This window comes from Melampsora larici-populina, assembly GCF_000204055.1.
Source record: "Melampsora larici-populina 98AG31 unplaced genomic scaffold MELLAscaffold_36, whole genome shotgun sequence".
Taxonomy (NCBI): domain Eukaryota; kingdom Fungi; phylum Basidiomycota; class Pucciniomycetes; order Pucciniales; family Melampsoraceae; genus Melampsora; species Melampsora laricis-populina.
In genome coordinates, this window is record NW_006768800.1 from 117,631 (window position 1) to 144,664 (window position 27,034).

Consider the following 27,034-nt stretch of genomic DNA (forward strand, 5'->3'; position numbering starts at 1 on the left):
TCACGCATTGGCAGTGCTTAGTGGTAAAGCAGAGTAAACCTACATCTTCCTCGGCTCATTTGAAAGCACTGCTTTGCAAAATGCTCCCAGTGAAACTTTCCAGACAGTCTCCCAAAGTGTAAGGCTCGGAACATTGTCCCCAAGTTGCCAGATGAGCTGGCTATGGTCGTCCACTAAAAACAAGTGGGTACAGCTATGATCGTGTCTCAAGTCTTCAAAGTGTTGCTGGGGTTTGTGGTAATCAAATCTCCAGATGGGAATCTTGCTTCGTTTCTTTTTGTTGTAGTTGAAAGAATATATGGAAGCATTTTACATTGTAAGCCCACATTGCAAGGATGTCATGACCTCAGTCATAAGCTTAAGTTTAACAAAGACCTCTCTGCGTGGCCAGTTGATACCTCGCGTCTCTTGCATTAAATGCTCTCATCTTCAACTGATGTGTCTTGATAGAACCGGTTAGATGAAACCTATCACAGAAAAGAGAGATGTAAAGATCAGATACATCAAAAAATGGAATAAAATGGTCAAAAACTTCCGAATAGACATATCAAGCAATGAAAAGTGTGTCTGAGCACTTGGAAGCAGTGACACAATTGACAAACCATCATACATCACTACCAAGCGCGTTTTCCGCGCACCATAATTCTGTCTGAGACACTGTGCCAAAGCTGTACGGGTCCTGCTGATCATGATCAGCAAGGCAAGTCAAAACATCCCTTGAAAACCCTTGAAAACGCGGAAAATTTTAGAAATGAAATTATGATTTAAACTTGCGGTAGCCCAAGGCGAGTATGAATAAAACTTTGAAGGATGTGGAAATTCTACAAAGTCTTCGGACCCTTTTACCAACACCAACATCTATCAATCACATCTTTTCTGACCTTTTGCTTTGGTCTGCTTATCCAACTCCTTCCAATCGATTATCAGAATACATTTCTCAAAAAACATCTTCCTCAGCATGTCTCGAATTTTGATAAACCTATCGATCAGTCTTATTATCTTATTGGTATCTCTAGCTACGGTCAGTTTGGCTGACACCTGCACAGTTTGCAAGTATGATGGCACAGCTTACCACACCAACAGTGTTTCGGAATACGCCAGCGACCTGTGCTTGGTTGTCAAGAATGATATGGGTGCTGATTGCGTCAACAAGGCTTGGTACACACACTTTAAGGACACAAAATATAATGGTCAAAAGACATATTGCCGAATTAAATGTAAGTCTGAAGTCATTCAACAAACACAAATACTCCCAAAAAATGTGATTCACGTGAAACTTATTTTCCCATACTTGATCTCGCTGCATCCCTCACTTCCCAGGTAAAGATCAAAAAACTCTTTGTGCGAGCCACTGGACTGACCAGCCCAACGTTGGACCGAAAAATGGACCACATGATTCGCTCATCGGGGGTGTCCACATGCCATGTGATCAATGGCCCACATCATAGAGAGGTTATTTGGAAATGATCGTGATGATTCGTGGCGCAGGTGAGCTCTAATTGTGTTCTTTTGATCCTCTTTCAAAAAGCAATGGCTGGTGACCCAGTATGATTTTCAAACTGCTAGAGATCCCAAGGTCTCTAGATTTTGTTTAGCCAAACATTTCCGCGCTAAAAGTGTTGAGCTGTCCTCAGCGCAATTCCAGTGGTTGGTAGTAAACCTAAGTTTTCTTCAGCTCATTCAAGATCAATCTTTCCAAAAAAACTATTCCCTGTGACCCTTCCCAGGTAGTTTCTTGAAATGAAATACTTTCAATATCATCCTCAATATCCATAACTTTTCCCCTTCCCTTACCCGGTATTTCAATAATGTCAATAGGCGTATTTTTAACATTTTTTTTGCATAACTGTCCTACTTTGTATATATATATCCGCCAACACCTTGTCCTTGGCATTGTGGCATTATCAATACTTCATACTCAGATCCAAGGTTTTGTCTGATAGCTTATTTTAAATCAAATGCTTCTCTATATATATATCAGGACCATGGAATAAAATATGATCCTTCCTTATTTTCATCTCACTATGGCACATTTGATAAGCTGCAATGCTCTACAGACACATTGTCTCTCAAGGAATTTTTGGCGGCTATCCAAAACAGTTTGAAATTTTTCATAGGATTGAATCTCAAAAAAAATGAGAGATGTGAAGTCTTGGAAAGAGATATAGCTCTTCAAATGAGTATGTGGTCTTGCTGACTTGATAAAGTACCTGGGGTAATCAGGTGATAAAGGTACATGTTAAAAACAGGCCTCACTCAGCTACAAAGAGCTATAAAAATGTGACAAACCTAGCACCACACAACATTTAGTAAAGTAGAAAAAGAGAAAGATTGACTGTTGATTAGTTGTGATGAATCTGAACAACCTCCTTATCAGAGAAGCCAAAGTCACAGCCCCCAATCACAAGTCACTGGCAGGCCAGTGTGTTCAGGCAACTTGATGATGTTTTGAGCGGGTTTGAATTGGATATCAAATGGATATCACCCATTTATTGAGGAGTTATTGAGATGCCATCAAAAGTGAGATGAATTCACATAAACTCATAGACCTGCACAAGACTGCTTGTCTATTTTCCTACCAGAAATATATAGTTTAGAATCTTTCTAAATGTTGCCCAAACTCCAACCTTTCATATGCTCACAAAAATAGCGCCTACACATGTGTTCCCACAAAAAAGCACCTGCATTTGGGTTTCAGCCTCTAAAATTGGCATTGTAGGCACTGGAAAAAACACCTACATTTGTAAATACATATGCAGGCACTCAAAAAACTGCCTACAATTAATGTGAGTTGCAGGAAGGATATTGGAGGATGGTAAAACTTTTTTGAGTTGCAAAAAAAGGTAATTAGAGGACAGAAAAACTATTTTGAGTTGCATAAAGGTAATTAGAGGACAGAAGAACTATTTTGAGTTGCAAAAAGGTAATTGGAGTGCAGGAAAACTATTTTGAGTCGCAAAAAGGTTATTGGAGGATGAGAAAACTATTTGAACTTGCAAAAAGGATATTGGAGGACAGGAAAACTGTTTTGAGTTGCAAAAACAATAGTGGATGACATACTTGGAGTAACAATAATGGAGTATGGAGAAACTGTTGTAAGTTGTGGAAAGGATAACAGAGGACAGAGTGATTGATTTGAAAGGAGATGTGAATTATTTTTTCCATCCTGTTATCCTCTTTGCGACTCAAAATAGTTATTCCAAACTCTGTTATCCTTCTTGCAGCTTGACATAGAGTCCTCCATTATTGTTTTTGCAACTCAAAATACTTTTGTCTGTCCTCCACCCTGAGATAGTTTTTCCATCCTCTGTTATTGTTTTTACAACTCAAAATATGTTTTCTGTCCTCTGTTGTTATTTTTTACCTCAAGATATGTTTTCTGTCCTCTGTTGTTGTTTTTGTAACTCAGAATATGTGCTCTGTCCTTCATTATTGTCTCCACAACTCCAAATACATTTTCCATCCTCTGTTATTGTCTTCTGTCCTCTGTTGTTGTCTTTGTAACTGAAAATAAGTTTCCATCCTCCGGAAGGTGCTTTAAATGGTGGTAAAAATCAGATCACAGCCCCCAAGAGCAGGTCACTGGCCGGCCAGGGCAATCAACTACATCAGGGTATTATCACAGCCAACAAAGATGCCTTGGATTGAAAAATCCAAGGTATCATCGGACTCAAATCCTTGGACAGAGTCTTTCCAGATCCTGATTGATAGATAGTCATTTCAATGGATCAAATGGTTGATAGAGCAAGTGATTGATGAATCAATCAAGCCATTTCACATTAATGAATCTTTATTTTCAAATTTGACTTAGGCCTGCTAAAAACACAATCTGGCACTATGCCAATCTTGATATTGAGCACTATATACAACAGAACTTGGACTGGTTTGAGAGCCAAGGCATTGGAAGCTCAAGGATTGTGAAGCCTTGATTCCATCAAACCTTGTTGAAATTGTTTGAGTTTCTCACATCAGGAAGTTCAAGATCACATTGTCACATATCCACTGTGCTGGACAGTGGGACCACCTCCAAGGGATTTCTTGACAATTTAGGGTACTCAAAGTAAGTATGCACACGTACATACTTTTGTGTGCATACTTTTTTTTGGCGGGGAAAAAGAAAAAAATATACTTTTGGCCTCGGTCTCCCCGCCAAAAAAAGTATGCAGCGAAAAGTATGTTACTTACTTTGAGTACCCTAAATGACCGATGTATATTTTTCTATTGGGTGACCTTGCAAGGGGTTTGGAGTAAAATTAGACTACAGTAACCTGTCACCACTACTTTCACTGGTAATGAGCCTTAACAGGCGTTATACAACCTGCAGGAGGGAGGGGGTGGTGACTCGTGAGGCTACCAAGGGGGTTGGGGATACCAGGAATTTTATTTTACGGTGGAGAAGGCACACCCCCAGAAATGGAACAACTTGAAATTTTGTATGCATCTGCAAAGCCTTTTGCTTGCCAAACTCTGGCGCGGACCGGGAGTTTCACACGCAGGACAAGTTTGCAAGTCCGGACCCGTTTGCCTCACCAAAATTGAATTCATCAACCAATGGGGTGGCTGTCTTTTAGTTTGGCAGGGATTGGGGATTAGGGCAAAAGCTCTCAATTGAGCTTGGCATATGGGCTCAGGGGAAATTTTTACTGAACGGTAGAGATCTAAGGGTGGGGCGAAGAGTTCAAGAAGCTGAGCACAAGTTCGGAATTAAAGGGGATGGAAATAATTTGAATGGTATTGCTAATGAGAACATTACAGTCAAACCGGAAAAGCTTGTCACCAATTCCCCGCCAATTTGCTCGAGTTTTGCGGGCAAAATCGGTCAAGCTTTTCCGAATTGACTACCCAAAGGAGAGAAGTTGATCAAAGTTTTGGATGAAATGATTCATGAATGTGTGATTGCAATCTGATGATGATAAGGTGTTTCCAAGATGAAACGTAATGCTTTGGTGAACTTTAATCCATTGACCAGGCGAGAATCGAGAATAGGAGAAGTTCAAGGAGGAAATTCAAATCGAATTCAAAAGTAAGAAATTAAAAAAACTGATTGCAGTTTAGACCAGAATTTGAACTTCACTTCAGTCTGTTTCCTTCTCTTTACCTTTTACCAACGCATTCAATCAGATCCATATCAATCCATCCATCCATCCATCCATCCATCATCAAGATATCCTCATCATCAACATGACTTTACCTCAGCAAAACGTTCATAGAGCTCGTAGTTCATCATTCCAACCTACTTCAACTTCAACTTCTTCAAATCAGATCATACATCGAAACCATCATACTAAATCAAATCAAACCGAATCTTATTCATCAAATCAATTACTCCAAAAACAAGCTAAAACGATCGAATCACTCGATTTACCTCCTAGTTTACCATTCGCATTATTATCATTACGGCAATTCTTATCAACTCATCTATTACAACTCGAACAAGGTTTAGAATCTATCACGAATCATTTGAAAAATGATCCACACCAACAACAACTATCATCCTATTCATTCTCTTCCTCAACCTCACCCATCGATTCATCGGACGAAGATTCTTCATCTGATGAAGCTGATGATCAACAACCTTTGCTTTCTGACGAGAAAGCTACTGAAAGAACAGCGACGACTCCATTAACAGGCTTTATAGATCAACTTACAGCTTATATTGATCAATTGAAAACAGATTTACTCAAGACAGATACGTCAACTAATTTAGATTCTAATTCAGTTCAAATCCCATCCTCTTCATCAGCATTAAAATCTCAATTCGATATAATGGTAGAAAGTATCTCAGATGGAGATCAACTTTTTCAAACACTTATTTTACATGCAGAAAAAACTCAAGAAGCTTTATCTCAACTATCACTTTTTTCTACTTCTATCAATGGTACAATTTCTTATGTAACTGATCTTTCAGCCTTATCAAATCCATTTCGATTTCAGTTTTTTCCTACAACACCCAATGATTCAAATTCTCAAACTAATCTAAACAGTTTAAAAGATTATTTTAAATCTGAATCAGATCGAATCTCATCTTTATTATCCACTAAATCATCATTAAAGAATAGATTATTAGCTTATAAACAAGAAGCTCAATTAGTGATTCAAGGTGGTGAAGATTTTATTAGAGAAGAAGGTGAAAGATTAAAAGATTGGGTGGATACTGAGACTGATAGATTACGAATCGCTTTACAAATGGGCGCTTCTAGACTGTTAACTTATCATGAGTTACCTGAAGAATGGAAAAATAATCGTTATATTCTATCAGGTTATCGTTTTATTCCTTTGGATCGTTGGAGAGAACTCTTGTTCAGTGGTCTACAGTGGCATAACGAAACTAGTATGTTTTCCCTTAAGATTCAATTTACTACGTCACATCACACTCATACTTGTCTTATCTTTTAGTCAACATTCATACTCATCTTATAGGAACCATGTCATTGATTTACTTGTTGTGCTTCCTTTGGCCTACTACTCCTCATACGGATCCATTAAGTTCGAGTATCGGGGACCGATTAATTTCGTTCATCTTTTTGATTTGTGCTATTAAATGTCTTGTTTGTTCTACTGCTTGGCATCTGTTTGCTGGGTGTGGTACACTTGGTCCTTTCAGAAGATTAGCATGTGTAGATTGTAAGTGCCTTTTTAGATTTGACGAAAACTCATCAACTCTGACAAAAGTTGATTGGTGAATCTTTCTTTGAATCTTTAGATGTAGGAATTTCCGGATTGATTGCTGCTTCAGTAGCTTCAAGCGAGGTAAATCTCTACCTAATCATAAACCAGAGCAGTTTTCGTTGACTGACTTGATTATCTATCCAACCAAACCAAAGTATTATGGATTTTATTGTAGACCAGGCTTAGCAAATCTTTATATAACATTTACAACCATAATGGGCATCATTGGAATGATTTTACCTTTCCAACCGTTTTTCGATCGACCTGAATCGAAATATATTCGAATCATCTTTTTCGTTTCAATGGCTTCTTCTGCCTTAATTCCTCAAGCTCATATGGCATACTTATATGGATTACAAGAAACCGTTGAATTTTATAGTTGAGTTTTTTTCCATTCCTCTCACTTCCAATCGATTTCTTTTAAACTGATTTTTTGCTTGCTTGCGTTTCAATAGAACCTGCAATGCCATCTATCTTTTCTTACTTAGCTGGACTTTTCTTTTATGCAACTAATTGGCCTGAAAGAATTAAACCAGGTTGGGTGTTTGATACTTTGTTTCATTCACACCAGTTTTGGCATGTGGCGATTGTAGCGGCGATTTGGTTACATTGGAGAGCAATTGGAGTGTTTCATTCGATTGGTCGAACTGGCTTTTCTTGTGCTGCTACTGAGCTTTGAGTTTATATTAAAGTTTGATTTTTTTTGGTTCTACATCTCATCTTGTATTTCTTTCTGCTTTTTTCTTTCGCTTGAATTATACTTTTTTTTTCTGAAAAAAACTTTACAACTTGATGAATTGTTTTTTTGTTTGACTTTTTGATTTCTTATTACTCATTCTTTTACTCATCATGTATCGTTTTTTTTTATTTTCTTCGTTTGATTCTATTCAATCTCAATTTTTTACTTTTACATTATTCTTATCATTCATCATTGCTAACCTATTAAATCGCAATTGATTTTGTTCCTTTTGAACCTTTGACTTTTTCTTTCTCTCTCTATTCTATCTATATTAAGCAATTATTGTTTTTTGTTTGTTTGATTGATTGCAATTCTATATCTATATAGATGTCTTCGTATTCTGTTAAAATTTTCTTACCAAGGTTTTTGAAGAAAACTAATAAATCATTGGATCAAAATTCTTGATTAAGATTTTCATGTTATCATGAAGCCCACAGTTAACACTGCGTGACATTGACAACAGAAAGTATATATCCAGTGGGAAAATTGATCATATTTAGAGCAACAAGTGATTGAAAATGTCTTAAATCAGTATTTATGGTGTTCAAACATGCGCAAGAAATTTGCAAGTTGCGAGAAAGTTCTGTGCAAGTTCTTTTAAACATCTTGCATAGAACTTGCACAAAACTTGCAGACTTAAGAAAGTTATGTGTGAACCTAGGCTTCCCTGCTTCGAGGACTCAGCTTGCCCTTGATGAGAAAGGGTAAATACATACAGCAGGGGGTTGTGAAAAAATTAATTAAGCAAGATCTGTGCAAGATTTCTTGCACGGATCTTGCACATCGGTTTTGCAAATTTCTTGCACATGTTTGAACGCCATAAATCAATCAACCTTTTTGATTATTTGATGCATTGAATGAAATCATTGAGCAGTACACAAAGATCTCAACCTAACCTCAAAAATTGTTCCAAAAAGCCCATGGCAACCCAATTGATTTTGAGTTTTTAGCCCTAAGAAATCCAAAAATCCATTGGGTTGCCATTGCCATGGGTTTTATTAAATATCAGGTTGGGTTGAGATGTTCTTGTACCACTATTTTTTCCACAGGGATTACTGTATGCTGGTAGCAACACAGCAGCAGGTATTGTACCAGTATAGGATACCCATACTGGAGTTCTTTTTAAAATACTCAAAAGTTAAAGGTACTCAACCTGTGAACAGGTATTGTATACAGAGTACCCTGTACTCTGAAAATCTTCATAGAGTACAGTACTTTTGTCCACCCCATAATACTGTACTACATATACTACATAGTATCATGGGGCAGTATTTAGGTACGGTACTGTATTGTACAGTACCTGCTTAAGTAGCTGGCACTCACGCTCACACCTGGTGCCACAAAGCCACAAGGCGCCCTGATAGGGCACATGGCAAGGGCCAGGGCTTAGGCCACCCATGGCACTCACCCCAACCTGTTCATGGCCTTCACAGGGCATGAAATTCAGTTCAAGCCCTCCTAAAGATTGTCTTAAGCAGGGAGTAGCAGCTAAAAAGATCTGAGGTTGTTTAAATGGAAGGCCACACGGGGCCACACCACGCCACACCATGGCCCTGGCCTGGGTGACGAAAAAGGTGCCGGGTGTGAGTGTGAGCTGGCACTGCTAGCATTAAAGAGGTTCCTTGATGGGGATGTGATTGAGAGTGCACTAGTTCAGCAAATCATCTTGCACTGCACACTTGAGCTACAAAGCATAGTTATGTATGTGCAAACATCTGAGTAAATCCTTAGCTATCATCTACATGCAAGATTGCTCATTTCCTTGCTCATATAGATAAGCAAATCACATGTGATACATTGCATAACTTTGTTTGGATTGAGACACACATCTGGAAAACTTGACTATATATTTCACCATGGCTACTCTGGAAATGTTTGTGAAGTTGTTTGACAGTAACAGAAAGAGAATGTGGTCACCAAGACCAATTCTCCCATTGAGGAACCCCTTTAATGCTGGCAGTGTGGCACATTGAGTTCAAATTAAACACATAACACAAGATATTAAAGAGACACAAAAAGTGAAGTCGAATATTATTCAGAAGCTTGATATTAAGGAAACAAAAAGACATTAAGAAAAAGAAAAACTAGAGATAAATGAAATATTATTGAAATAGTTGAAAAGTCATTGATTCTTCAAAAGGTTCTACATTGTGATGAGAATATCAAATCTGATTTGATTTGAAATGGGCTTATGACCTTCTGATGAATCAAGGTGTTTTAAATAACCAATCAATTATACATTTAGCATTGAATGATTTTCAAAGGAAAATTATCCTAATATACACTTCCTGCACAGGCTTAAAACAGACCCTCCACTATCATATCAATGGGGTCCGGGACAGCAAGTAGAGAACAGCTTGAGTACAATGTGACATGATGGGAATAGATGTTTGGTTCCCTCAACTTGTTCAACCAAGCTGAAAACACATACGTTATGTACCCCATATTGGATCAATCTGCAAGTTGTGTAATGAGAGGAGGTTCACAACAAGTCAAGTTGTTATCCTATTTGCCTAGCATAGGAACATAGTGGTCTTGATCAAGGTCAAAGAACAGTGATAGCAAGGCGGAAGACATATTCTCATTGCATCACACTCAAGGAAGCCAAAGGGACAACCGGTCTGAATTACAGAATGGTTGTCTGTCTTGGCTGATGGCAACATTGTCACAACAAGCTGAGCACACCCAGATACCCAATATGTACATGAATCTGATTTGTCTGTTGGGGATTGCACCAAGGTGTGTGAATGGAGTGTTGAGCTTGGAATATGTAGGGATTGGAGGAAAAGCCTTAAAATGGATTCACAGTTTCAGAGGCCCTTTGAGGTCTGTTTGATGCATCCCCCCAAAAAATAAGTGTGTACACCGTCAAACAATGTATAAGCAAGAGGTTGGATTTGGCTGGCATCTCTACCTTCCTGCTGATTGTTGGGGTTTCACCAAACCTTTTCTTTAAATGAGTTGGAGTATACACAACCATTGCTTTCTTGTTAAAGGGAGGTCTTTGCTGCCATAGAAGGCATTGTGAGACTTTTGATACATCTGATTCATTTTGTAAAATATGATGGATGCATTGGTTATCAAAAGGAGACGAGTATTGTGTTATAACCTAGATGACAGTGTGTTTGCACTGAAATGCTTATGTTCAATATTTTTGATAGTTTGTAATGTGGATTTTATGTCTGAATTTGGACAAATGGGTTCATGCTACAAATATATAGACAAACAATATGATAACAAGATTTCAAATACAACATAACAAAACGCTTCGAGTGAAAATATATGAACTTCCAGATTTTGTTATTTATGCAGAAAGAAGTCTGAAACTCTTAAGATTATCTAGATAATAGTTAATTTGAGTCGATCTAAAATCATCAGAAATAGTTCCAGTGGAACCAGACGATTCGAATTGAAGTATGTTCCCTTTGAAATCATCTGTGCCACTTTCACCTCCATATTTCTCCCATTTAGGTAATCCTTGTACATTTGGATCCAGTGTATTAGCAAATGATATCCAACGAGCTTGAAAATCATCAGCTCGTGGTCCTGGAATGATATTGAAAGTTGACAAAAGTTCAATGGCGTGTGTTGAACCTGGAAGCAAACACAGATATTAGGATTCTATGTGGAGGGTTCTATAGATGGTGAATGCTTCTTACCAAGAATAGGAAGTGATTTCATTCCTCGGTCAATATAACCCCAAGTTGGCATTTGTCTGTTCACTTGCCTGGAAACTAAGCGACGTAATCCCTGTTGACAGACAATGATTTATCAGCTCAAGATGCTGTCGTACAAAACCGACATGGCCTCGCGTACCTGAAATCCTACGTCTCCAAACATAGCTGAGCGAAGTGAGAAAGTTAATGATGAGATTCACATTGTTTTCTTCAAAAGATGATTTTTGTGCTCTTACCTGCATATTGTTTGAATACAGGAGTGATAGCGTTAAGGACTCCAGTGTTGAAAGGTGAACCTTGAGTTGGATCTTCAGGGTAACCACTGATGAGGATATTGATTTGTTCTTGGGTGGCTTTGGGTACCAAGCGAGCAAGATCTGGTGTAATGACTCATTGGATCAGTGTACATTTATATGTATCTATATCTTTCGCACTTACATGGCTTTAAATTTTCTTCAGTGATGATTGTAGAAGTTACTCCCAACGTTAACAATGTGCCTTCGTCATCTTGTGCTCCGGTTATCAATGGTACACGTGCAACTAAACAAAAGGGAAAAAATCTTTCAGTTTGTGATGCTTTATGAAATGATTTCCGAACCATATCAGGACTGACATTTTCCAGCCGCAAGGTTATCTTCCATACTACCGGTCACAAATTCTCCTACAAGTCAAAAATTACTCATCAACACCAGTTGTATTTGATTACTAAGTAACAAAAAAGACTGACCATCAACGTACGCTAAAGGATGTGACGTAAGGAATTGCAGGGATTAGAAATCATTAATCTCGAACGCAAAAGAACGGCGATATCACAGCTAAGAGATTCGACTTACGTGCATAAGCCAACGGGAAAGATCCACCAGAAAGAAATCCAGGTAATCGATTAGACGCAGCGCTAAATGAAAGAGTACCATGAGTATTAAAGCATAATATTATTTTGATAGAAAAAGTCCTAACAATAAAGTAGCATAATCCACAGTTCTCAAACACCCCAAAGTGTCAGGCTTGTTATCGCATCCGGTGTCTTTCAAAATGGCATCATAAGTAGTTTGACCGGCTCCTTCAGCCAAAGCTAAAAAAAAACAGAAAAAAACGTGAGATGAATTGGTTTGTCAATATCCGAAAAAAGTTGAGTTAGATTGACTTACTTCCAACTGGAAATGCACTACCAGATTCACAAATTGCAGCTCTAAAAAGTCCTTCGTTGTTTCCATTGTTGATAAAAAGATGATGAGAAGTAGAGATAGCACCAGCTGAAACAATATCCATCTTATCAGTTTTGATTCACTTGTGTCTCTTGGGGTATCAAGTTTGCTTACAAGATTCACCGAAAAGCATGACTTTAGTAGGATCTCCACCAAATGGTGTGATATATTTCTATACAACAAAACAAATCAGGATTTCTGTCAAAATTTGTAGGCTTGAAAGTTGTGAAACTTACTTGAACCCATTTCATAGCCAGACGTTGATCTTTCAAACCAAGATTACCAATTCCAGCAGCGCCAACTTCTTTACCGCCAAGAAATCCAAAAGCCTAAAGAAAAGCAGTATATGTGGGTCTTGGAAAATAGTTAATACCTTTTCAAGAGATGTTATAACTTACACCCATCCTGTGATTCATCGAAACCCAAATAACAGGTTGACCTAAAGTAATACTTTTTTCAACCCATGTATTACCCTGAAGAAGTGTTGATGAACCTAATGCAAAATCTCCTGGGTCTGAAAGTGAATGGCAAAAGTTGATCAATTCCTGAACCTAGATTTAATAATATGTATTGATGGAAATGTAACACTTACAAATCCATAACATGACAGGTAGCTTAGTTCCTTCTTTGATGCCCGTAGGTCGCAAAACCTATTGTAAACCGAAAAAGGCAGATATCATTATTAGTCCATCTAGGTAAGGCTAATTCTGTAACATGAAGGTATTTTTCTCACATCCAAAGTGAGACAATCTTCTTGACCACCGAGAGTCGGAGCATAAATTGGTAGTCTATCTAATTCATCAGTAAGAACAGTAGCGATATCAAAGATTGGATTTCCTCCTCCAGTGGCAAGCTGTTGAGGACAACTAGGTGGAGTTCTCTATGCAAGAGAAGAATACCAAACAGATAAAGATTTGTGAGTCATAATCGCAAGGTCGATAAAAGAAAGATTGAGGAGGAAATCAAAGAAAACGAACCGTAGCATCAAAATTGGGATACTTTCCTAAGGGAAAAATGGGATTTGTTAATCTACGTGAGCCAACAGGAGGTTCGGCCTATGAAAAAATCCAAGTAAATTCCAAACAACTTGAGCAAGAGGAAAACCAAAATGAATGTGATGAGGAAATGATTTACATAAGGGATTCCATAAAATTGATCGACACTTTTATTCGTGTTTCCATTGAAATCTCCATAATCCAAAACAACTTTGATAGATCCTGTTCCAGAAGGTACCTCTGGCATCTTTGGTTTATCAATTGGTAATGAGTTTTGAGTGACTTGGTCGACCAAGGGACCTAGTACGGGAAGATCACCCAAACCAAGCAGACCACTTCGTCGAGAAAAACTTTTCACGTCTATTGATATAAGTAATATGCAATGTAAGTGAAAGAGTAATGCCTTGATCTGATTTCAGTGATTAAACTTACCTGATTGCGGTAAAATAGCAGTAGATGCATATTGAAGGCCAGCAAGGCTAAAAATGAGGTGTAATGGACCTACCATGTTGGTGTATGTTTTAAATAAGAAAAACGGTCCTGATATAATCAAAAGGTATATGAAAAGTTTGTATAACACGCCTATTCGTAACAACAAAGAAAGAGATGGCTAAGAGGAGACGAATAAAACCTTCTTCAATGCTGCACTACTTGAATGCATTTCACAGCACGCCTGAATTGGCATAAAAACCAGGCATATGAAGATCCAAGTTCATAACAAATCGAAGGAGGTGGATGTACTAAAGTCTTTTTTTCTTATTTTGTAGACTGGACTAGATATATTTGTTAAATCAAATGGGAATGAATTTTGTCTTATTTCGCAAATCTTTTGTTCTCTCTTCGAGCCTATTGATTTTCAACTGAAGCAAGATGGACTGGATATCAAATGAGATGAGTCAAATAGGTAAGATGATGATTAGTCGATCCTAAGGAGATTGCCACTTTTTTGCAAGCTTGTCCCACTCCCACCAAGTGAGACCGGACAGATACTCTCTTGAAAATTCATGAACCGACTTGAACGTTGACATACTCGTCATTTCATGATTCTGCTCTTACTTTACTCGGACGAGTTAGACTTGCTGACCTCATGAATTTTGATAGAATGCTTGTGACTATGAATTGTCGGCTTCTTGTACTCATGATGCACAGGTGACTTCTTGCCCTCCAAGTTGCCACGAGTCAAGTTAACATCGTTTTCTCTTTATGTAGACAGTTCTCTTCACATTGAAAACCTCTAGGCGATTATGTGCTAAATGATTTAAGAATGAAAATATACAGGGTGAAAGACTGTGAAAGATAATCGAAACTTGCGCCAAGAAAGAAAAAAAAAGGTTTGAATCCCGTTTGATTAAGTGAGACATGATAGCTTAAGATGAGCTTAAACCTATGTACTTAAGTCTAAATTCAAGATACATATAGTTTTGATTTTGGGGTGTGTATATAAGGAAATAGAAGAACACGCGTCATTGAGTGTGTTTTAATCTTTGGTTTGAGATTCGAGAAGCTGATCAATGATGCATGTGTGAGCCCTTTTAAACCCTGAAGAAGAGCTCTGTGATGCAGTTTCAATTAGACTTCCTTCAGCTTTCAGGTCAATGCCCAATGAATGTGCCAAAGGTTGAAATGACATGGATTGATTTATCAAAGTGTCCTCATCTTCTACATATAATTCAGACAACAATTCCAAATCAAGTAATATCTTAAGCTCAAGTTCTCAATGAACTGGACCAAGGCAAGCACCTGATTGGAGGGGGTTATCACACGCACTCTCTTGCGGATCTGATCCACCAATTCACATGGGATGATATGAAACGACTGAAAAGTAGGAGTTGAATGAATCAAATTATTATAGAAGCGACTTTGCTGGCAGTTCAAATTGAGTGTGATGATATGATCACAAGAAGGTTAGGGGAGCTCAGGTCAAGATATTTACGGTGTTTTCTCTGGCAAATGTTTACTTACCTTTGCCATACAGACGTTCGTTGAAGCCACAGCTTGTGTTGAGGGAAATGGCCCAACTGGGAGCAGAATACAAACAAGTTAATACCAAACTTCAACAACATCAACTAAAATGTTTATCTTTTCCCAGCATTGATAGTTCCATTGATGTGATGATCAATTGGCTCAACAAGTACCAACACAAGGCCGCGGAATGTGACACCATAGTGTTGGCTACAGTTCTGAATCCCCAATATCAACGCAAATTCTTTTCTCTTCATTATCACAAATACAATTTTTCTTCTGTACTCTTGATTGAGAAAGTTTTCACCGACCTGTTGGATGATACAGAAGCTGAGCAACACAAGCATCACCATCACCATCACCTGACAAGCCTACGGATTCTGTCAAGGCTGATGTGTAACTGTTTGACGTATTTGGAGGATGCCCAAGCAAACAATTTGTCCAACTCAGAGCTGGAGGAGTACTTGGGTGGCCAATTTCCAATCAGTAAAAACCAATCCCCCCTCAAGTGGTGGAAGGATGGTCTCCTTTTTTTGCTTCACATCCTACTATAATCTGACTTAAACTTTCTCTTTTCTTTGTTCAACACATGTGTCATCACCATTTCCCTATTCTTGCCAAACTTGCCCATGATTACCTTTTGGTTTCAGCCACCTCTGAGTCCCGTGCTTGCAAGCAGACATTCTCAGCCGCTGCTGATGTCTGCACTCCATCTCAAGGTAGTATGCTCCCCAAAACTATGGAGTGTTTGGTCAGCTCTCAAGCTTGGTTGAAGCAAGGGATCCTCCCTGAAGGACAATTTGAAGAAGCAGCCAAAGTATCTCAATCCTATGTAGACATGATAGCAAAAAAATTGAAACAGGCGAAAAAGGGATAGTATAGTAATTCCAGCTCCTTTCTATTGGTAATATTCCCACATTGCCCATTTCTTTTTCTTTTCAATGTCAGTTAATTGGTTTTCTTGTTTCTTTTTCTTGTTTCTCTTGATTTCTATAGCCCATATAGAAGAATCCACCCCACTCTTCTACCTCACCCAGCACTGAATGTTGGGTAGGTACACATGGGGTTTGGGAGGAATTTGTTTTGTTTTATTTCAGCTCAAATAGTGTGTTACATAGTGCATAGCACGCTATATAAGCACTAAGAGTATTTCTCCATAGAGCGCGCTATATAGCAAAATTATAGTGTGATCACCGCTGCAATATCTTGAGCAGGTAAATTCCTTGAATAAGTGCGGAGCCATAGTGCTCCCACTCATGGTGCAGGCTCTGCACCACTAATGAAAAGGCCCAATTTCTTTTGCGTTGTGAAGCAATTTAAGTTCCAGCTCTTTGCTGTTGAGGCAAATTGTGAGAGGGGTGGCAAAAAACATCCCCAAATTGATTGATATACATGTACATGGTCATGTACAAGACTTCCTGCCATAAACTCCTCCATATTCCTCCTGGGGTGACCAAATCAATGAGAAACATGAGTGTTCACATACAATCCACAATTACATATATAAATATGTCTTGTACTGGAAGGCTGTAGGGAACAAAAATACAAGGAAGCATGTGTTGGAAAGGAATATCAAATTCAATGTATATGTATATTCATAAAGATTGAAGATACTCAAGATCCAACTCTTGAGTATAAGCCGTTCTCAAAGTTGACCCAGTTACAAAAAACCCGGTTGACCCACTCGACTTTTTGGCTGTGAGCTGTCAACAAATGTCAACTTGATTCACAAAGTTACCGCCAAAAAGCAACTGGGTCAACTGTGTTTTCTTGAAACCAGGTCAACTTTGAGCACAGCTATTGTACAAAAATAATATTTCCGTGAGTTTTTTTTAAACCTCAAAAACTTAGGCAATCTGAAACCTAAAGGTCAATAGACTGTATATTCTTGGTGGGGGAATACAGGAGCAGCTCTGTACAAATTTATGATGTAATACAACAGCATCTCAATTTTGGTGGTATCACATATATTGTTGGTGACTGACCATAACATCTTGATAGCAGACATGTGTTATTTTGAAAACATATGGGAATTATCTTGAAAACATTTTGAAGACATGACACACACTGGGCTGCCAGTGATCAGTAGTTGGGGGCTGTAAGTGGTTTTTCATCCTAGAACCTACCATCAACAAGGACATCCAACTCCTTACTTGAACAAGGATCAAGAATTCATGGTGGAAATCATTGATGCCAATGCAAGCCTGTTTCTTGACAAAGTCCAAGCTGCAATATACAACTTCAATTTAGTTTCCTCTCTCTTCTACTTAAACCTTGGGAAGCTTCTGTCCAAGGTTTGGCATCTGAGGATACCTCAGATTTTTCAATCTGAGGTAAATTTGTTGGCAGTGCATTTGTGATATGGAGGCCTTAGACATAGACCTAGCAGTTTTCATCTACTCTTTGATTGTCATGCTCATGAACTGGCTCCTTAGAGAACACAAGACTGACCTTGCATTATATTCCTTTGAAGCTAGGTTAGCACTTGCACTTCTTTTATTCTTTTATATTATTTCCTTTCATTCTCCATTATATTTTTATAGTACCATTGAGGGAACTCGAAACTGATCTTGCATTCTATTCCTATGGAGGCAGTCAGATTCTAGTAATTATTAAACCATACACACTTTGGTTCCAGAATCATCAAGTCCACCACGCGGCATCAGACCCTCAGTTCCCTCTGTGGGAATCATTTCTAGTGAGGAAATTCCAGTCCTTGCCGCTTTGGCACCCTTCTGAGCCCCCCAGATCACCTTTTGTCACCAACAACCCCTCAAACCCGGTGTTGTTCTGCCCCTTCTGGCTGGACCGTGAGCACACCGCTCAGGTTAAGGCAGGTTCCAGTCACTATTCTCACAAATTTTGTGACTGGAACAGGTTTTTGACCATCATCCCATCAGAATTCCCGGACAGGTTTCCAGACCCATCCGAGGCCGAGGAACTTTACCCCCTGGTGTAACCAATGCTTAAACATCTCTTCAACTTGCTATGTAAGTACATAAAAAAGTCTACATAGTCTACTTCTAAACTATATTACATATGTAAGTACTCAGTTCTGTTTCTTCGACATGATCTTTTAGCATGTGCGTATGGAAAAAGAAGAAAGAATCAAATACTCGTGGGGATAGTGATGTAATGTTGAGGTAGATTGAGGTATGAAATATAGGATAATTCAATTCACGATTTCCGGAGATTTCCGGTCACGGTGCTAATTCCGGTGATTGTGATAGCCGAGTAGTAAATTGTATGGATTGATTGTGTTTAAGTTTAACCCTTTTGCACCTCTCGTTACCTGTTTACCTCAATCGATTGAGTTGAGTTCGACTCCAGTGTTACTTTACTAATTATCCTTACATTACTTCTGCTCTGGTCAGTGAATTTCAGTATCCTAGACATGACTTCTTAATGATAGCTTTTTGATTGATTTCCATACTGACTGAGTTGATCGACAATCTTTTGGATCATGGTTGACTATTATCAATAGAAGTTTGTAAGATACGCTTTCGATCAAGAATAATCGGGGTTTATTGAGACTCTTGACTAACAAAAGACGACCTAGTAGAATTGGAAAGTGAAGAGGTTATACAAGTTGAAGTGTTTCAGAAGGTAAGTGACGTCATATTTGAGGTGGTCATGTAAACCTAATTCGATCACTTCCTATCACCTTCACCATTCACTCGTCTGATTCATTTTTTCATCTCAGATTCTTTTAACTTGACCAGAGTCAATCGAATCGAAAGACTATCCTAATCTCACTCTTGTTTACCATCAAGAAGCTTTATCAGTCTAGTCTCACGACTTTCCATCACATCCAGGATTTTCTTTAGCCCTCTTGACTTGAGTTTACAAGATGAGTCGTCCGACTAAAGTTACGATGCCAACGGTTAATCCCATTCAAGAATCCTTCTCGAATGGTGGTCACGGCGGAATCGATATGAGAGGTGGAAAGACTCACTCGAGTCAAGCTTCAAGGAGTTCGATCATTAGGGATTTCTCAAAGTTTTGTCCATTCCCCACACCTGGTCTTAAAGAACATAATCATTTTGCAGAATATAAATCTGTAGAAGAACAACGTATAGATGAAGATATTGCAAAGCTTAAGCATTGGAAACGATGGGGTCCTTATCTATCTGAACGACAATGGGCTACTGTTCGAGAGGATTATAGTGAAAACGGAGATGCTTGGACTCATTTCCCCCATGAACATGCTAGAAGTCGTGCTTATAGATGGGGTGAAGATGGTCTTGGTGGAATCTCTGATAATCATGGTCGATTGGCTCTCTCTTTTGCACTCTGGAATGAAAAGGATCCGATCTTGAAAGAACGTTTGTTTGGGGTCACTGGTCATCAAGGCGAGTTCCAAGGCAGATCATGTTGCTCCAATTTTGGTTTTCCTACTAACCTTTCAATTTTTCCCTTAATCTTTCCACGCAGGCAATCACGGCGAAGACGTAAAAGAGGTCTACTATTACCTTGACTCATCTCCGACGCATTCTTATATGAAGTACCTTTATAAATATCCTCAAAGAGAGTTTCCATATGCACAACTCGTACGCGAGTCAGCCAATCGAAGTAGAGATGTAGCAGAATACGAAATTCTTGATACGGATGCCTTCGATGATAATCGCTATTGGGATATTTTCGTTGAGGTACTTATAACATTCTAGTGCTTTTTTTCGTTGGCTTTGCTAACCAGACCACGTTGTAAACACGCCTCGATCATCACACAGTATGCGAAAGACGAGGACAACGAGAATGCGATGTCTATTCGAATCGCGGCCTATAACCGTGGTCCGGAACCAGCAACTATACATATCGTTCCTCAAGCATGGTTTCGAAACACCTGGTCATGGCCAAAAGAGCGACCGGAAGGTAAAAAAATGCCTTCGATGAATCTCTCTCCCACCGAGCAAGGATCGGAAACCTCCCCTTACGTAGTTGAGATCAATCATAGTGAATTAAAGGAGAAGTTTTATTTGTATGCTAATCCAAGTCCTGCTGCTGCAAGTGCGCCTAGTAAGCAAGGAGAAGTGGTCGAAACTGAAGAAGTAGTCCTACCCGAGATGCTTTTCACCGAAAACGAAACGAACTTTGAGAGATTATATGGAGGTCAGAATCGATCATATGCCAAAGATGCATTTCATGATCATATCATTCCTAGTCATCGCCCTGAATCTGATAGGCCAAAGATCAAAGTGGTCAGGATTCCCAAATCTGGTGATCAAACTTCCGCTCAAGGATCGCCTGATTTGAATGAAGAAGTCAAGATTGAAAAATCATCGTCTGGAGTTGAATCTGGTGTGTTTGATTCTACTGTCTTCCGCCATGTTGAAACTGATGTGTCCGACTCTACTGTAGCACAAGCTGGCTCTGATGGATCTAACTCTACCACACCTACTGGAAAACCTTCTACTCCGCCCGAACCCGAGTATATAGAGGTTGAAGAATTAGAAGAACCATACGTACCGCGCCAGTATGTAAATCCAGAGATGAAAGGAACAAAAGTCGGGGCCCATTACGTCTTCAAAGATGTACCACCTCGCGGTGGATGTGCTGTAGTTAGATTCAAGCTGACTAACAAAACATCAGAAGAAGACCCGTCAATTGCAGACGAAGAAAGCTTTGATATTAAATTAGAAGAACGTAGAGAAGATGCAGATGAGTTTTATGCGAGATTCAACCCAGGTTCGGGGCTTAGTGAAGATTTAAGAAATATCATGAGGCAAGCTTTAGGTGGAATGTTATGGACCAAACAATTCTATTACTTTGTGCAAAAAGAATGGATCGAAGGTGATCCTGGTCAACCTGCTCCACCGCCTGGAAGGAAATGGATTCGTAATAAGGATTGGAAACACATGCATATCGAGGATATCTTGTCTATGCCTGATAAATGGGAGGTGAGTGATGCTTTTTTGTTCTGACACGTGAATTAGGATGCTGAGATCAAATATAATCGATTCTTTTTATCAGTATCCATTCTTTGCCGCTTGGGATACGGCGTTTCACTGTATCCCTCTAGCGATGGTTGATCCTTCTTACGCGAAAAATCAACTGGACATCATGACCCGTGAATGGTACATGAAACCCGATGGGGCACTTCCGGCCTATGAATGGAAGTGGGTATCTATGACAAGTTGATCGATATGATGAGAATCATCAATTAACCTTGTGAATTGTTCGTGCTCCTTGATTTAGTTTTAGTGATGTCAACCCTCCGGTACACGCTTGGGCCACATTCAGAGTGTTTAAAATTGAGCGTAAGATGTATGGACGTGAAGATTTGCCATTCTTGGAAAGAGTCTTCCAAAAGCTTTTACTTAACTTTACTTGGTATGTCTCTGTCTCGAGGCGGCGTTTTTGACGCTTTCGTTGGCTTCATTGATTTACTAAACACCCTTTGGTTTTGGCTGGTGTAATTGTGGAACAGGTGGGTAAATCGTAAAGATGCGAGTGGACAAAACGTATTCGAAGGTGGGTTCTTGGGACTTGATAATATTGGAGTCTTCAATCGATCAGAACCGCTTCCCACGGGTGGAACGTTACGACAAGCCGATGGAACTGCTTGGATGGGATTCTTTGCGTTGAACATGCTCAATATGGCCTTAGAGTTAGCCAAGCATAATCCAGTTTATGAAGATATTGCATCAAAATTCTTTGAACATTTCCTTTTTATCTCTGAGTGAGTTTAATTTCTTGTATCATTTTAATTTGCCCATCTTGAATGTGTTGTTGGCTTTTGTATCTGACGGGTTTAATTTCGTTAATCAGAGCAATGACTTTCGGGGATCCTAACGATGAACAGTCGAGTTTATGGAATGACGAAGACGGGTTTTACTACGACGCAATCAGTTGGGGAGTAGGCCACTCACGACAGTTACCTGTGAGGTCCTTAGTGGGGTTGATCCCACTATATGCAACCTTGACGCTTGAGCCAGGAGTCTTGAAACGATTTCCGGGATTTAAGAAGCGTATGGATTGGTTCATTGAGAATCGACCTGAATTAGCTTCAAAGAATATCATTGCTAATATGAGAGGAGTAGGAAAGAATGAGAGAAAGCTATTGGCACTTGCTAATGAGAAAAGACTGAAGAGTATCTTAGAGAGGATGTTGGATGAGACTGAGTTCTTGAGCGCTTATGGAATTCGATCGTTTGTGGTTTTTATATTTTCTTTTCTCCTGCTTGATCTCATACTGAAGATAAGAAGCTGATCAAGAATTATCATAGTTTATCTTTGCATCATAAAGACCATCCTTTCAAGATGGAAGTCAATGGAGAGGAGTTTAGTGTCGATTACTGGCCTGGTGACTCAAAGAGTGGGATGTTCGGAGGCAATTCGAATTGGAGAGGACCTATTTGGCTCGCGACGACGTTCTTATTGATTGAGAGCTTACAGCGATTCTACCAGGTAAGATTATTCATGTCATTTTCCCTTGCTTCTTTGCCTGACACCCGACCTTTCATCTGTTTTGCTCATCTTTTGGTACGTTGATTGTAGTATTATGGAACGACTCTACAAATTGAATGTCCTAAAGGAAGCGGAGATATGATGAATTTGGCAGGGGTTGCGGATGAGATTCAACATCGAATCATTCATCTCTTTGCTCGTGATCCTGAAGGTAGACGAGCTTATAATGGTGGAATGGACAGATTAGATAAAGATCCATTCTTTCGTGATCATATTTTATTTCATGAAGTAGGGTTTCTTCTTACTCCTATCCATTGTTGACCGATGAATTGAAAGGATAATCTTTTAGTTCTTTCACGCAGATACCGGCAAAGGCTTAGGAGCCTCACATCAAACTGGTTGGACGGGTTTAGTAGCTTGGATGATCTTCCAAACTGGGTCTTCTGCTAGATTACCACGTACACCAAGGACTCCAAGATCGGCTGCTGATCATTATTTTGCTGAGAGTGTCCCAGCTACTCCGGCTGCTAGTGAGCATGGTAGTGAAATGGGCAGTGAGTATGTCTCGAGTGGAGGACGTGCAGGAAATCAACAGGCTGGAGCCGAGTTATCGCCTGATGAGGTAAGGTTTCATTTTTATTTTCTAGCTCTCGTTTTCGAAGATAGTCAATGAACTGATGATTGATGTTTTGGTACTTGATTGGGATTAGTTATGATTGGTAGATTGGGCTGTTTTTTAAAATGACGATTTCAAACATTTCAAAAATCTTTTGCATGGTTAATGTTGTTGTGTTTGTTTAGCAAAAAAGTATGAATGTAAGATGAAGATGAAGTTGATAGTTTATTTTTTGATCACTTAAGATTATCGTTTTTTTCATTACACTTCATGACACATAGAGTATGATGAAAATTTGTTTTGATTGATATGTAGAAACAAAAGAAGGGGAAAATAGATAAAGGATAGAGATGATACATCATAGAAGGAGTTTCTTTTTTCATGATATGAATCTTTTGTTATGATGATGATGACTTTTCTGATTGATTTTTTTTCTATGATTGTAATTTTGAAGTTTGACCTATTTTGAGTTGTGATTCTGGTTTTGATTGAAACGAAATGAAGGTTATGTTCAAATGAGGTTTTTATTATTTTTGGTATTAACGATCATTGAGAGTGATTGGAATCAACAAAATGAGATATATTTCGATAAAAAAATCAAGGTCCCTGTTTATTTACTGCCTCTGACCTGGGTAAACATTTGATTGCGGACTTTGTGGTGGGTTCAAATCAAATATTGATGAGGAAACTGTCTTGATAGGAAACATTCATTATATATAGCAAGTAACCTCAAGTATAACCACAACACACATATATAGAATGCTAGAAGGAAAAACACAGCAACTACAACATTACATGAAAAGGGAAGTTGGTGATGACGTCATTGCCTGGAACAGAAATTAATAATCTGAATAAAAGCATTGGTGCGGCTTGTAGCATTAATTCCTCAGAAATGATGGGAATCTTTGAACGTGTTTTTCTCATTTGAGGTATGTGGAAGCAATGCTATCAAGATTAATGGCTAGGTATTGTAAATAAAATAAAGAGAGCCTGCATTGGTTGACTTTTTATTGTTTTTATAAGGTATGATGTCCAATGACTGAAGGTGAAAATGGGAAATAATGAAATGTGAGGAGTTAGATTTCATTGGCATTGCTCGCTTTCAAGATCTTGGTATTTGTAGATATGAAAAACAAGTTGACTTTGCATTCCAAAGACGAAATCAAGAAGAGTGGAAATATTACATACGGAAAAGACAATAGTAAGGTAGAGATAGATCTAGCAGGTTATCACTGACTCGGGCTTGATCCTCACACTTTCAAGCGATCACTCCCAAAGACTTTGACCACTCTATCCTAGACGAAAGGTTTCAATCAGACTCAAGCACATCACCATGGGTATAAATTGCAAGACTTCATTCAAATGAGACAGATGATCTACTCCAAAATCGCTCTACCATGGACAAGAAAGCTCTTGCTTTGGCCCGCTACATCAAACTCAACCTTCTGAATCGTGTTATTTCTTTTCTGTAATTTTGCTGCTGTGCCGCCTACCAGGTTCTAAACGCTATTCAAGTCAGTCCCATCTTGATTAGGCACAAAAGTTAGTCATGCCATCATCAATTGTGATATGTTTACATCAATATGATTTCAAGCAGTTTACAGGCATTGGTTGTTTGAGCTGATATACAGATTCAATACTTCATGATGACTTGAGCTAGTTTGATTGGAAGATAACAAGAAAGCATCAAGACTTTCAATCCTTCCCCTTCATATATCTAACTAAAATCCTTTCCGGATAGCTTCCCATATACCTATATATATACTTATATTCATCAACAATCATTATGATATGTTTGTGATTGATTGAGAAGGATAAGTTTGTTTGATTATGTCATGCGTTAGGGTCGGAATTTGGCAGGGAGGTGATTGGTTGAACTCGGTTGAACAAACTCGAACAAACCAACCAAATTAGTATAAAAAATCAAAACTTGCCTAATTGAGCAATTATGTGATCTTCGAACCAAAGGCTCAAGCGCAACATTACGTAAATTAAAGGTGAAACTCAGTTTTTGAGAACAGTACTTTCTTAAAATGCCTTTTGTGTGAACTTTTATTTAATGTGTTTTTTTGCATCGCCTTTCGACTTGGCTTGATTACCATCAACATTCTCGACTCATCATCATTTATATCAACTTCATCACTCAATCTCTCAATACTAAACGACATACGAAATGCTTTCTCTTGCTTTTGCCACATGTGCCCTCGTCATTAGCCATGCTTTAGCTGCCGACTATCGAGTTTGTTCAATTTAGCTTCTCATTCTCAACTACAGATCTATTTTCAAAACTAACTTTTTACGTGTCTCATTATAATTGAATTTCTTTTATCAAAGGTTACTTTAGGTATTTCTCAGCTTACTGGACAAGTAGGAGTCGGTTTCGATCCTAATCGAATCTTACCTGTTGGTATGTCATTTTCAGTGAATCAGATATTTTCAAAATTGACTTACTGATTTGATCAACTTCTTTGACCTTTGTTATGCATAGCTGGCGATACTATCACCTTCACATGGAGTGTACCATCTTATATCAATAACCCACCTACTGGCTCCTACAGTGCCACTCGTACGTCATCAAATCACTTGTCTCTCTGCTGTGACATTGCTGATCAAACTGATTGTTCATTGTAGAGGGATCCTATGGTTCACCTTGTCAACCAATGGCGGGAGGATTTGATAGTGGACCTCGTACTACAGCTGCTGAGAGTTCAGGTAGTGCACCATCAATGGTGTTGTCAGTCCTGCTTCTTTCTTCATTATCTTTCAGCATAGATTGGTTTGAAATTAACTTCCTCTCATTTTTGCTATGTACACAGTCAAGTAAAAGATACCCAGGTTAGTCCTTGTTTATTTTTTATCGATATCGTGGCTGTGTATTCATGATACTGAACTTGCAATCTTTGCATCATTAGCCTTTGTACTTTTACTCTTCCGTGGGTGATCAATGCAAGCAAGGCATGGTTTTAGGTGTCAATAGTGCCGCATCAGGTGATGGCAGTGTCGAATCCTACATCATCGCCGCCGGTGGTAATCCATACCCGGACACGGGAAACTCGAGTTCCACAACGACGACGACAACTACTACCCCGGCATCCACTACGACGAACACAAGTGCTACCATGAACATGACTCATTCGATGACTAACAGTACATCCAACAGTACCATGTCTCATAACTCGACCACCGCTTCTACTAATGCTCGTCCAAGTAGCGCAACCGGTATAATCGTTCCTCAAGCCTTGGTCTTCATGGCCGGTCTTATCTCTGCCCTCGTTTTGTAATCTTTTGTTATGATGGAAATCAAGGATTCGTTGTTATTTCTTCATTTCTTCATGTTTTATCATCTTATCGTTTGATCTAGCATACTACAGCACGACTTTCCTTTTTTTTATTTCAATTCTAATCTGTTTGACGTTTACTTTTTATGAATTGAATTTTGTAAGATTGACGAAGCTACCTATCTCATCTTATCACCAGAGTCCAACTCCAAATTGACCTTCATGGGTCTCCGAGGTCATCTGATCAATTTTTGAACATGTAAGATCATATGAGGCCTGGGTAAAGTGCGGCACCTTTGACAATCGGGGGAGAAGGGTTCTATGTCATCCGGCAAACTTTGGTCTGGTCGATATTGTTGAACAGGCTTTTGGATGATTTATACCTTGATCTCTAGAAAGATGAAGTTGTCGAGTCTTTGGTTTTGTATCTCTTGCTGTTCATCAAGACTCGGTAGTGAAGCAGTTGACTTCACGAGGTGCAATCCT

At 38.9% G+C, this 27,034-nt stretch overlaps 5 protein-coding genes across 5 annotated transcripts; 4 read left to right on the forward strand and 1 right to left on the reverse strand.

Moving 5' to 3' along the window:
- Positions 1-958: 958 nt before the first annotated feature.
- MELLADRAFT_109354 (uncharacterized protein) lies at positions 959-1,448 on the forward strand (the record flags this gene model as incomplete). Its single annotated transcript, XM_007413303.1, has 2 exons — positions 959-1,217; positions 1,321-1,448. 2 exons carry the CDS (start codon positions 959-961, stop codon positions 1,446-1,448), a joined length of 387 nt encoding a protein of 128 aa, XP_007413365.1.
- A 4,729-nt stretch (positions 1,449-6,177) lies between these two features.
- MELLADRAFT_44573 (uncharacterized protein) lies at positions 6,178-7,753 on the forward strand (the record flags this gene model as incomplete). The annotated part of the gene is made up of 5 exons (XM_007413304.1): positions 6,178-6,331; positions 6,397-6,624; positions 6,704-6,750; positions 6,825-7,047; positions 7,125-7,753. 5 exons carry the CDS (start codon positions 6,187-6,189, stop codon positions 7,346-7,348), a joined length of 867 nt encoding a protein of 288 aa, XP_007413366.1.
- A 2,959-nt stretch (positions 7,754-10,712) lies between these two features.
- Positions 10,713-13,793, reverse strand: MELLADRAFT_109356 (uncharacterized protein; the record flags this gene model as incomplete). The annotated part of the gene is made up of 18 exons (XM_007413444.1): positions 10,713-11,002; positions 11,068-11,158; positions 11,225-11,250; positions 11,322-11,462; positions 11,524-11,625; positions 11,699-11,746; positions 11,813-11,824; positions 11,919-11,980; positions 12,043-12,157; positions 12,234-12,338; positions 12,405-12,462; positions 12,527-12,619; positions 12,689-12,804; positions 12,883-12,940; positions 13,024-13,170; positions 13,268-13,345; positions 13,425-13,645; positions 13,718-13,793. The coding sequence occupies 18 exons, from the start codon at positions 13,791-13,793 to the stop codon at positions 10,713-10,715; spliced, it is 1,839 nt and encodes a 612-aa protein (XP_007413506.1).
- Positions 13,794-19,181: 5,388 nt separating this feature from the next.
- On the forward strand, positions 19,182-23,327 carry MELLADRAFT_38091 (uncharacterized protein; the record flags this gene model as incomplete). The annotated part of the gene is made up of 11 exons (XM_007413305.1): positions 19,182-19,620; positions 19,682-19,896; positions 19,978-20,407; positions 20,702-21,144; positions 21,218-21,363; positions 21,443-21,577; positions 21,675-21,926; positions 22,016-22,396; positions 22,474-22,654; positions 22,745-22,942; positions 23,004-23,327. The coding sequence occupies 11 exons, from the start codon at positions 19,182-19,184 to the stop codon at positions 23,325-23,327; spliced, it is 3,144 nt and encodes a 1,047-aa protein (XP_007413367.1).
- Positions 23,328-25,316: 1,989 nt separating this feature from the next.
- MELLADRAFT_72584 (uncharacterized protein) lies at positions 25,317-26,809 on the forward strand (the record flags this gene model as incomplete). The annotated part of the gene is made up of 6 exons (XM_007413306.1): positions 25,317-25,509; positions 25,605-25,677; positions 25,759-25,836; positions 25,902-26,004; positions 26,087-26,105; positions 26,183-26,809. 6 exons carry the CDS (start codon positions 25,444-25,446, stop codon positions 26,549-26,551), a joined length of 708 nt encoding a protein of 235 aa, XP_007413368.1.
- Positions 26,810-27,034: the final 225 nt, after the last annotated feature.